Source organism: Rutidosis leptorrhynchoides, chromosome 6 (assembly GCF_046630445.1).
Source record: "Rutidosis leptorrhynchoides isolate AG116_Rl617_1_P2 chromosome 6, CSIRO_AGI_Rlap_v1, whole genome shotgun sequence".
Classification (NCBI taxonomy): Eukaryota; Viridiplantae; Streptophyta; class Magnoliopsida; order Asterales; family Asteraceae; genus Rutidosis; species Rutidosis leptorrhynchoides.
Window position 1 is genome coordinate 84,638,626 of NC_092338.1, and position 12,300 is coordinate 84,650,925.

The 12,300-nt window shown below is 33.5% G+C and overlaps 1 protein-coding gene, 1 long non-coding RNA gene and 1 pseudogene across 8 annotated transcripts; 2 read left to right on the plus strand and 1 right to left on the minus strand.

The window, feature by feature from the left end:
* Positions 1–1,968: 1,968 nt before the first annotated feature.
* Positions 1,969–2,652, plus strand: LOC139853827 (PRA1 family protein B4-like). Its single transcript, XM_071843176.1, has one exon. It carries the CDS (start codon positions 1,969–1,971, stop codon positions 2,650–2,652), a length of 684 nt encoding a protein of 227 aa, XP_071699277.1.
* Positions 2,653–4,147: 1,495 nt separating this feature from the next.
* On the minus strand, positions 4,148–7,668 carry LOC139855680 (coatomer subunit beta-1-like; annotated as a pseudogene).
* Positions 7,669–9,473: 1,805 nt separating this feature from the next.
* Positions 9,474–12,040, plus strand: LOC139855386 (uncharacterized). Of its 7 annotated transcripts, none has more exons than XR_011761422.1 (7): positions 9,474–9,553; positions 9,857–9,906; positions 10,113–10,153; positions 10,255–10,348; positions 10,824–11,262; positions 11,379–11,462; positions 11,618–12,040. It is a non-coding gene; the product is annotated as an uncharacterized lncRNA (long non-coding RNA). The 7 variants fall into 7 exon arrangements; XR_011761424.1 differs by having other exon boundaries at positions 11,651–12,040; XR_011761423.1 differs by having other exon boundaries at positions 10,827–11,262.
* The last annotated feature ends 260 nt before the right edge of the window (positions 12,041–12,300 follow it).

Here is a 12,300-nt window from a genome sequence, read left to right on the forward strand (position 1 = left end):
TAACGAATTGTCGTTTTGAGTTTGCGTTCACACTACAAATGGTCCTCCAACTTTCGCACAAATTACACAACAACCCCTCAACTTTACACTTTTTCAGGGGTAAAAAACGTAAATTTATAATTTAATTAAAATAAAAAAACCTTACTCCACCCGAATTTATAACGGGTCCTATCTTCTCGCTCGGTGCGAGTTAAATTTTTCCGAGGCCACCGTTCAACTCGAAAAAATCTCACGAACCCAACGGGACTAACTATATGCAAAACGGACATCGTTAAAAAACACTAAATAACGGGCCCTATATTCACGCTCGGTGCGAGTTAAATTTTTCCGAGACCACCGTTCGACTCGAAATAATTTTACGAACACAACGCGACTAACTATACGCGAAACGGACATCGTTAAAAAAAATAAATATTTCGGGTTATATTACATACATATATATACATATACAACACGACTAACTATACGCGAAACGGACATCGTATATCCAAATTGGACCGCGCGTCGAATACAACCGCAGCAACGCGCGGTCGGATTTTTTCTAGTTTAAACAATTTATACAACTACAACTACACATTACATATATCTAGGAACATATACAAATATAAATATATTATTACATATATTATTTACATGTTTCCTTTATATCTTCGGTATGCATCCATTCCTTAGTTATTATTGCGATTACATTTATTAGACCGATATAAAACATATAAAAATATATCTTTTGGAAACTATATCCATAATTACCATAAATCATTATCCTTACCTTTTAAATTCTTATCCGTTTTCTACACATATGTAACTTTATTAATCTCCAAATGAAATACATTCTTTTGATTATGTATTGTAGATTTGTAGTCATGGATATAATGTGGCTTGTAGTCTCAAATCTAGGATTGGTGGTTACTGGTGTCATCAGTTGAAACCTCAAATTTTTTTCTACTGGATGACTTATTGCAGTGTCACAAAAAAAAAAAATTTACACTATCAATTGGTATCACTAGTTAAAAACTCAAAAAACTTTCCACTGCATCGAGTATTTCAATTGTATCCCGTACAACCACTGGTTAGACACTAGATCCACCCCGGTGGATTGCTTTTAATATATATAGTTTATATTTTACGTACATATACATATATATTTTTCTCTTTTATACATATGCATTAGGTAAAAAAAAAAAAAAAAAAAAAACTCAAACAATATTTCATGATACTCCTTCCTGATCTTGATTGTACGATTTTAATTGTAACTGGATGTGTAGGTTATGAATTAACGAATTTGAAGTTAGTTAATTTTAATATTCAAGGGCACTATAATAATTTTAAAATGTTGATCTTCAACGAACTTCACCATAATATGTACTTCTACTTTTGTTATATATTCAACAGTTGCGAAATTGTATTTTTAGAACTTCTGTTCAACGAACGGACTCATAAAACTGCAGCGAACTTTACCATAACGCGAAATCATATTGGAACGTTCGTTCGACGGACGAGCTCATATATTGCAACGAACTTTACCATAATATGTACTTCTATTTTTGTTATATATTCCACAGTTACGAAATCATATTCTTATAACTTCCGTCTAACGAGCGAGCTCATAAAACTAATAACTATATAAGGTGATAAATAAAATAATCCAAATGAGTCTAAAATACCACAATTAGGCATGCATCCAAAATAATCATCCAACTTAGCATTTATTTATCAACATCAATCATCCAATGCTTGCTTTTCAGAAAAAATCAACATCAACAATCAACTTCCTAGTAATTTTAGCCATACATCAAATTTCTTAAATCATGAATCACCACAATTACACAACCTTTTAAATCATTATTCACCACAAAACTTCAATTACCTCATGCAAACAATCAGACAAACATGCATCCAACGACCTAAACCATGCACAACTTTCATATCCATTTTCCCTCACCATATTTACCCATAAACCAACCCTAAATGGCCACCCACTCTTCCTCATCTCCTGCCATCCTCCCAGTCTCCAGCTCCCAGAACGCCCCAAATAACAACCCTCAACCGCCCGTCAACACCCCTGCGGTCCGTGCATTCATCAACCACATAACTGCAACCGTCCGATCAGGTCTCTCTGAACGACGTCCATGGTCCGAGCTCGTTGACCGTACAGCATTTACAAAACCTGATTCCGTATCAGATGCCACAACTCGTATTCGTAAAAACTACGCTTACTTTCGTATAAATTACTTTACAATTGTTGGTGTTGTGATTGCTGTTTCGCTCTTGACGAATCCTGTTTCTTTGATCACTCTTCTTTGTCTTCTTGCTGCATGGATTTTTCTCTATTTGTTTCGTCCATCTGATCCTCCGTTGGTGATACTTGGGCGTGCGTTTTCTGAACGTGAAACGTTAGGATTGTTGATTGTTTTAAGCGTTATTGTGATCTTTTTAACGAGTGTTGGATCAATTTTGATATCGGCTACACTTGTTGGAATGGGTATTATTTGTGTTCATGGTGCATTTAGGGCTCCTGAGGATTTGTTTCTTGATGAACAAGAGCCTAGTGGTGGTGGTCCCACCGGATTTTTGTCGTTGCTTGGTGGGGCCGCCACAAATGCTGCTGCATCAGCCGGTCCTGTCATCGCGCCTCCTGCGACTCGTGGTTAATCTATTTGGATGTAACATATGGCATCCAAGATTTATACGGAGTATTATTTTTCTGATTTCTTTTAAAAGTTGGTATGTTCAGGTTGTTGTCCATACTATTTAAGCTTGAAACTTGATTCATTAGAGAAACTAAAGTTGTTGATAGATGCAATGTACACGTTGTTATAAAAGTATTTTCAAGTTCTTAAAATCTTTATTTGATCATATGACTTTTCCAAAATACCACAATGCAATGGTTTCAGTAGTTAGATTGATTCACCTAAATAGGCTATTGACTTTTTTTCTTATCAGAATTTATCTTTTTTTCAGAGTAAAAATGTTGAAAATTTCATTGAGCCTTATACACTAAAAATGTAAAAATTAATAAAAATTCTTATATAGCGAAAATTATTTAAACTTTATTTTTATCTTGGTTCCAATTCAACACTAAACAATTCTGAAGTTGCTAAAAATTTGTGTCCTAAATTTCAAGTAATGGGTCATAATAATAATAATAAAGGATATAATGGTGAAAGTACGGCTCTGGTTATTTAGTCGACAACATGCGTCGATTTATTGACGACTTGACTGACTCTTAAAACCTAAAGTAAATTTCAGGCAAGATTTAAAACCCATCGAAATTTTTTTACCATTTTCATGGCGTCTCAATTTTATTTTTTTAAATAATTTTTTTTCCTACTTATTGGCAGGAGGTCCACTCGGAAGCAATCTATCTATCCGTTAAATAAAGAGAGTGATGACTTTCGCTACTTTTGAGAGTGTTTTTACTCTGAGTAGAAAAATGACTTGTCTTTATTCTCTCGGATAGCGGAAGGATTGTCTACATCTCACCTCCACATACACCACTCATGTGGTATTGGGTTTCGTTGTTGTTGTATAATGGTGAAATTTGAGATAATATGTTCTATAGATGTTATTATTGTATCAAGTTGGTTTTATTAATATGTGTGTATGGATTGAAATTTGAAAGTATACTAATCAAACAATTATAGCTTCTTAAGTGTCTTTTTAAGTTAAATTAAATATATAAGTTGGATCATGGAGAAAGGATTATGTGGCACCAAGAAACATAGAAAAGATTACATGGCAAGGGCCAAATACCCCACGACCAATTAAAGTGATAAATCATGAAGAAAACTGAAAAGCAAAAACAAGCTTCTAACATAATATAAAGGTTGAAGAAAGGGTATGCAATTGTGTTAACCATTAAGGAACCGGAACTTTGCTGTTAAAAGAAAAGGAACAAAATCTACAACTGCATTCATTCTAAGCACAAGTAATAATCACCTCGTCTAAACAAAATTGCAAAATTATTATTCTCCTGTAATCATCTATCGGCATCCATTACATCGGTCCTCTTAGTATCCAAACCTAGATAAACCAAACACCAAAAAAGAAGGAAAAAAAATTGAGGAGCCAATGATGAAAATAGAAGTTGATAAGTGTTGAGGATTTACCAATTGGGTTGATCTGCAAATGCTGATGAGAATGAAAATCAGGCACCTCCCTTCTGTTTAAGAGTGATTTTGTCACCCAAACTTAGAGCTATTCCTTGTGTTTTGCTCCTTATACGAATATATCCACTTAGCTTACTGTCTAATTGTTTCTCGACGCTTACATTTACCAAAGCATCTTCTCCAAAAACACTCCTTGCATACAAGTTTGCAGCCAGGAACCCACAATCACCTTCCAGTGCAGACCTGATGCACCAATATTGAACCAATTATATTATATTTATATTATATTATTAATAAATAAAAAAAATAGTATTTGTTGTCATAAAAAAGCCCTTTGAAATGGTTTTAACATTGGGGATGCCAATGAATTGAAGCTTTTCACAAAAACAAACTTTTGCTAATAAAGCTACTAGAAATTTACCAATGACGATGCGTTGAATATTATATAAGAAAATAGGGTTACATTTAAGGATAGATAACTTACGGTACAGTGAGGCACTTCATATTGGTGGATTTGATAATATGATCAAGAAATTCTTTTTCATCTTGAATAACAGTATTGACAGCAACCTGGTATGTGTACAACAGATAACATTAGCAATTAAAACATTATATATTATATAAAAGAAATAAACAAAACTACCATTGAGACTTTGAGGAGTTAAATGATTGTTATGGTTGATGATTACAACACAAACTTTAATTTCACTTATGGATACATACTTTATAACAGGTATATTAAAAACCACTTAAAAGAACTATATTGGTATTCTGGTGGCAAAAAGTCAATATAAACATAGATAAAAAATGTTTACCAGTCACCCCAAACCGTTTTCAACCGTATTAAATATTGCGGGTTCTGGTTGACCCGTTACCCAAACCATACAATGTTCATCACATTTGAAAAACTACTAGACACGCAACATATTAAAGAGCAAGTATTACCTTATTTTCCCACTCAAACTCAGCCCACATAGTTCTGAAAGCCGCATCATTACAGACAGCCGGAGAGATATAATCCATAATGTCAATATGAATATCGTTAAGGACAATAACAGTACGCTCCATCACATTTGAAGTTTCATAAACAATGTTTCCAAAAATGACCCCAGTCTCAGTTGATGACACCTTAATGTTTGCTTTTATCTGCTTGCTTGATTCAGGTGCAATTGTATAGTTTTGTGGACGTTCTACAAGTTTAAGATCGCCCATTGTTGCCAATTCCAAACACAGATTCTGAAGAGTTTCTTTTGTCCGGTTGATAACAGTTACATCAAGAACAATATCATAGTGATTAACAGTGACATATGCTTCAGCATACACTGGGTCACTAAACCCAGTTAGTTGAAGAATACGGTTCAGTTTGTTTGCACCATCTCCTTCTTTGATAAACTCCCCAGTAGCCCGTTTTAGATCATCTTGAACCTGATCCTCCAACTCCAGCTGATTCATGCCCTAGACCATTGACAAAGTCAACCATAAAACAAAACTTTGATTAAAATGAGTAAAAAACACAAACATATTCATAAAGGTATTACCTTTCTGCTCTTCAGATGGTAAAAGTCAATGAGATCATCGGGTTGTGCACGTAAGACCTCAGTCTTTGCTTTAAGTTCCTCTGTTTCTCTCAGTTGTTTATCACAAAGCATTTGCACAAAACTTACATGGTAAGACTTCAACCATATTTTCTTGATTTCTTCATCTAGATTACATAACAATCTTACGCAAAGGACAATTCGGTCATTTGAATCATTATCAATCGGGTGTGGAAGAAACGAAGATTGCCCAAGTTGTAGCATTGAAACAATAATCAACAAAACTTGAGTAGATGCTTTATTAACTTCACTTTTGGAATACAGAACCTTTGCCAAACGCAACACGAGTTTTGTCAAAGTGCATGCTACAACTGCCCCAAGGAAAAAATCTCCATTTAGAAGAAGAGATCTCAAATTCAAAAAAGTCAAAGTTGTGTTGACCAGATTAGCAGGTGAAAAGGTGGTTTCAGATGCTGCACTTTGAGTTGCATAAGTGCCATCAGCAAGAATAGCAGGCCGTTTAGATGAAACCGTGATCGAGTTCACTTGTTGAGATTTATTTGATGAATCATTAGCAAATGGTAAGTCTCCCAAACATTGTTTTATGGTTGAAAGTCCACTTTCAATTTCTGATAATGAAAGACAATACTCACTAATGATCCAAAGAACACAAGAACAAACACGTGCGGATCGAATTTGGTAAAAGGTATCTAACAACTTTGTTATGATTGAAACCCTCAACACTGGATTTGTTTCAACTATTTCCCTTACAAAGACAGCTACATCCATTGCAGAAGCAACATTACTGTCACCCAAGAAATCCATTAACAAATGCACAACCGTGCTTGCAACTTCGGGAAACTTAATAGCACATGAATGAATCGCTTGAATGAGCATTTGGCGATACTCGTCATCCTTTTCTATTTCTCCACTTTGAGTTTTCACAACTTCTTTTTTTAAAGTTTGAACAACCTCATTAATGTTTCTTGGAGTTATTAAATCAAGAACGATGTCGAGTGTTTTTCTTCTAATATCACGATTAGGGCTTGAAAGGGCCCTCAGCACATCCATTATCATATCAACCATTATCTCCCTATGAGAAGTCTTAAGTTCAATTAAACGATCAAGAATAATCAGTTTCACATTGTTGTCACTTTGTGATTGTAACAGCTGGCAATAGGTATTTGCAGCAGCCCTAATTGCAGGAGGAGCAGACGAAAACGACACTAATGTGCCAGCACATTCATAATTAACAGCAGCAGAACGTGCCTTTAATAAGATACAATGATCTTTATAAACTTCCCTTTTTCCCCTTTGTTTGCTCTGCACACTTTACGAATTAACTCCAACACAACCATCTGCATTGATTCGCCCCATTCCGAAACTCGGTCAACATGAGTCAAAAGGTAATTAACTGCACGTTCCTGATCACACGTGTAAAGCATAAGAAAAGCATTCCGTTTGGCTGATTCATCTGCTTCTGTTGAAAGAACTTTCTCAATCATCTCTGGGGCATCAATTAGAAGCTGATCACCTTGCGGAAGCTTGTAAATTGCCATTACTGAAAGTATTGCATTCCTTCTAATAAACGGATGTTTATGTTCAAGATTAGTGAGTATAGATTGTATTAAAGGCTCAATAATCTCTGTCTCCTTCAATCGACAAAGAAACCTTAAAGTCACACCACGAATGTACTCATTCGGATGTTGAAGATTATTTCTCAGATTTTGGCAGATCAAGATCATTTCAGGCAATATCTTTCCTTTAGAGTCTGTCTTCAAAATAATTTCAAGATACAAAAGTAGTAGCTTTTGAACAGTATGATCTTCTGAAGGAAGAACATACCGAACGATAGTAATAAAAAGCTGTGGCAGTGTTTCACCATTCAGTAAAAGCATAATTGCTTTCTTCATGGCATCAACCTTTGCAGCAGCATCATTACCTTCAAGAGCTTGCTTGATTTCATTGGCGAGTGCAGGGGTTCCTTTATCAAAGTGCACAAGTAGACTGCACGTCTTCTCCATTCTTTCTGAAATAAACGACCAAACTTCAAATCGATAGATTTAATAACCTCACAATTTAGATATGTTAAAACTTTGATAGCTAGATGACATCCAAAATACCTACATTCATATTTATATTTATTTCAAATTATAAGAATATAAAAAAACTTAAATTAAAAGTACTGAGTATCAATATTTCTTTGTAATTATGGCAGTAGAAAACAACATAGAGGAACCGTATAATCGTACATGATACTGTATTAATTTGTACATTGACAAATATCGAAAATTGAAATGAAAATTAATAAGATCTGATATCTTAAAACATGATTAAGTCTAAAAAGCCATGCGATGTAACAAATAGAACAGATTCACAAATGTACAAATAATCAATAGAAACCATAACTTAATTATGAGAAAACTTAATTACGATTACGTCGATCAGAAAGAAAAGTAATTAATTAACAAATTTTTAACAGGTGTATGCAGATATACGTATACATAGAATGAGAATTAGAAAGAATGTTGAATTACCTGAACTGTAAATGAGCTAGGGTTTGAGCGAACACATGTAAAGAAGGATAGAGCGCTTAAGTCAAGTGATAAAAGAGGGAGAGAAAATCGGATCCCGATCGTTAGTAGTGGTAACGGAACTTGCTTCAAATTTGTCAAATATATACTATCACTTTGACGGTTTTTGTGATAAATTGGGAAATAATTAATTTATTAAAAATTATTATTTGATTAATTTACTCGTAATATTTAATGATTTGGAAAATAAAAAATCACCTAAAAATATAAAATATATATACGTATCATCTAAAATGGGAAAACATAATTTCTTTAAATTGATTCATGAGGTACAACATTCTTGTTCTAGTTTCTATCAATATTTTCCAAAAAAAAAAAAAAAAAACATAACATATGTTACCAAAGATCTTTCATCATAAGATAAAAGGACCTCAAATACAGTAGGATCCCGGCATACCACGCAAAATACACCCACAACCTAAACAAAATAACAAAAGGCAAGCCAAACGGAGCAAAGAGGCCCAATAACGAACCAGGCCGCAAACCACATGGCGAACTACAAGAAACAAATAAAAAAAATTCTAACCATATACATCAAAAAATCAGTGTAACTCACAATAAAAAAATACAACAAAATAATTGTCACAGACTAAGCAAAACAAACGATAGTCTAATCAAGAAATCACACCATATAAGGAATCGTAATTAATAAATGATACTCTTAATTAATGATTCATGAGGTATAACATTCTTTTCAAATGTATCTGGTATAATCTAGTAATTAACGATAATATGCCACTTACTCGAGAAATAATAGTTCTCGTGTTTAATTAAATAAACCTTCATTATAAATCCCTAACATATATAAATCAAGGGAATTTTTGCTGACGTGGCATCCTCTCCTTCACTCCTACAATTTCGGCACACTTGTCAGCCCCACAAAAATCGAATTTTTTTAACCTAAAGTTTCTATAACGTACTCTTTGATTGACACGTGTCCACTAAAACACGGATCTGAAACTGACGTCTTCAATCTATTCTCTCTTTTCTTGCTAAATCAGTTTTAGAGTGATATTCACCAGTTTCATCTAATACACCGTACCACCAATCCATCGACGATTAGGGTTCGCAAAATCAAAGGGTCAGTCTAATTTCTTCCCTTCTTCACGATTCATTCAATTTTTAAATTTATCAGTTATACGGATTAGTTATACCGATTGAAGGTACTATTTTTGGATAAACACGGTAACTACAACATTGATTATAATCGTTACATAAATTGTTAATTAGGGTTCATCTCAAACGCGATTAGGGCATTCAAAAACACCAATTCGTTGAAGCCAGATTTGGGCATTCGAATCCGCTTCTCTTCCAGGTTTGTAATTTCGTTCAATCAATTTACTCAATATCGATTCTTTGTTCTTCTCGCTCTGGCCGATCGTAGATTATACACGTACATGATTTGATGTTTTGTGGCTCTGATTGTTACGGGCTAGGTGTTGTTAACAGGGTATTCAACGTGATTTTTATTATTCTAATGTTGTTTTCAACCCAGTGGCCTATTACATAAAGAAGTTTAGTTTGTTACCTACTCATGTGACTTTGATGAATTTGTGCTTAATGTCACACGTTTATAATATGAATTGTCTATTGCCAAATACTGAAATTTGAGCTGCAGGTTTATCTAGACTGAAGATCGGATATTTGGAATGGTACCTTGGATGAAAGGTGAGATTACTTATGAAATTACTACTGATATTAGTCTTTTATATTGTGATATGAGAAATTTCAGTTTTTCTATTCTTCGGGTATATGTGCTGATATAGTCAATTGTCACATCTATTTAGGTTTTTTTTTTTGGAATTCGATTGTTCAAAATTGATTCAATTTTATGTTTGATAAAACCTAAATCTTCGTCAATTATTGTAACTCAGAGGAAGAGATCATTGAAGAAATCCGGGTGCAATTGCCAAAGGTATTGTAGAATCGCAAATTTAAGGAAATCCGGTTACAAATCTTGTGATTTATATCATAATTGACTACCAATATCGGAATCATTAATGTTGAACATTGCAGTATCTGATTCGCTTCAACTAAGTACTAATATTAATGTCATTCTACAAGCTGCTGGAGAGACGGAATGATGAAGATGCTCATGTTGCTAGGATATGTAAGTTCACTATGTTTATGTGTGGCTTATGTATAAAGCTAATTGTTTATGAAGAATAAACTTTAGATGATTGTCTATTAGTAATGGGCTGGGTCAATGTGATAGTTTAACAATTCATCTATTGAATATATTGTTGTATCAAAACTTTAGGAATCAAACCTAAGTTCTCATGTTTCTGATTTTTTTAGAGATGTTGTTTCCGAAACATTTTTTTATATATACCAAATATTCAAGCTACAGACATCTGAATGCATATAAATAAGTTTACTGTTTTTGTCGCATACATATTTTTTGGTGACTTTTATAAACCTAAATTTTCCCTGCCAATCTTTCCACTTGATTTTACAATTTTTAAGTTTGAATTGTTAACTCTTCCATTAAAGTTTGGAATAGAAAGTATGCATATATTTTTTTCTTCATGTTATTATCATTTTATATCGTAACCGTAAGGAGCTCTTTATTTATTATTTTAAAGCAGATATGAGGTTTATATAGACGGCTTTGCATGTTCAGTGAGTAATAAAATATTCTGATTCAGTGACTTTTATGGTGAAGCCATGATACTACGATTTCTTTACAAAGAGCTGATGACTGTTCACCATTGATGTTGGCCTTATTACTTAATATAACAAGTGCAGATTCATTAAGTTTACATCCGAGTGTTGCAATAGCCACGTGAAAAGGTATTAATCAAGTGGTAAATTGGGTCGGGGCAGCGGGGCACATGTACGGTTACAAGCATCTATGGTACAATTTGGAATGTTTGACCCAATAAGTACTACTTATATATTTTTATTAGTACGTTTGATCTAATGCTACTTTAACAGCGGATGTGAATACTGATTCAAAGCAACTAACATTTCTTGGAACCTTGGATCCAGTACTTTGTGCCTTGAGCATTGAATTAAGGCCAGGTTTTCATTTTGGCTTTACTTTTGACAAATAAGCGTTATATAAGTTACCTGTCAGTAGGGTAATGTAGTTCATTATTTTAAATCATGTGAATATATTTGATAAAATGTTTCTGTAGGTGAGCTCTTAAAGTAAGTGGGTTGTGCATAAAGATTGGTTTATGCAGAGAGCAAGTTAAACTTATGGAAGTAATGTTGACAAGGTAATATAAAAGGGCATTTAAAGTTTATGATACTAATAAATAGTTAAGGTTTTAATTTGTTGCTCGATTCGTGAACTCCTTCAATACTATGCAGATATCGTTAAGGTTTTAATAGTTAAGGTTTTAATAGTTAAGGTTTTAATTGGTTTATGCAGACGTCGTTATATGTTCCTATAAAATCTATGCAGATATCGTTCTTAATTTGTTGCTTGATTCGTCAACTCCAATACTCACATATCAGGTACGACTGTACAAATGTTGCCACACCTTTCGATTGTTGCTGTTTGAGACGAAAGATAAGGGTCAGCGGTTAGGGTTTTCGTTTCTATAAATTTACAGATTTGAATTGATTATGTTTTGGCTTTGGGTTATGCCCACAAAGTGTTTGATGAAATGCCTCTAAACTTTTGAGTGTAGATAAGTGTAAAGTGTTAGGATTTTTGTTTACTAATAATTTGTAGATAATGGTGAATAATAGTTGGTAGAACTAATCTTTGATGTTTGGACACACATATATCACTGACAATTACACATTAAATTTGCAGATCATTGAAATATATGGTAGATGTGGTTTGGTTTTTTTTTGGTCTTTGCATTTCCCATTTAATGGTAGTTTAATTTCCTGAAATTTATGCTTTATTTTGTGTACATGTTTTTGTGCTATTTCTTTTGTTAATATCGTTTTACTTATCGTGTCCTAAAATTTATGTTTTACTTATAGTTTTACATTTTCAATTTAGTTACTATTGTGTCCTTTTGGGCTTAACCATTAAAAATAGATCAAACAGTTTGGCTGGGTCGGGTCCAGTAATGTGTTTTTATCTCTTCTCATATACAG

Excerpts from the sequence above, each read along its gene's own strand:
- LOC139853827 (XM_071843176.1), top strand. The coding sequence starts at position 1,969 with ATGGCCACCCACTCTTCCTCATCTCCTGCCATCCTCCCAGTCTCCAGC.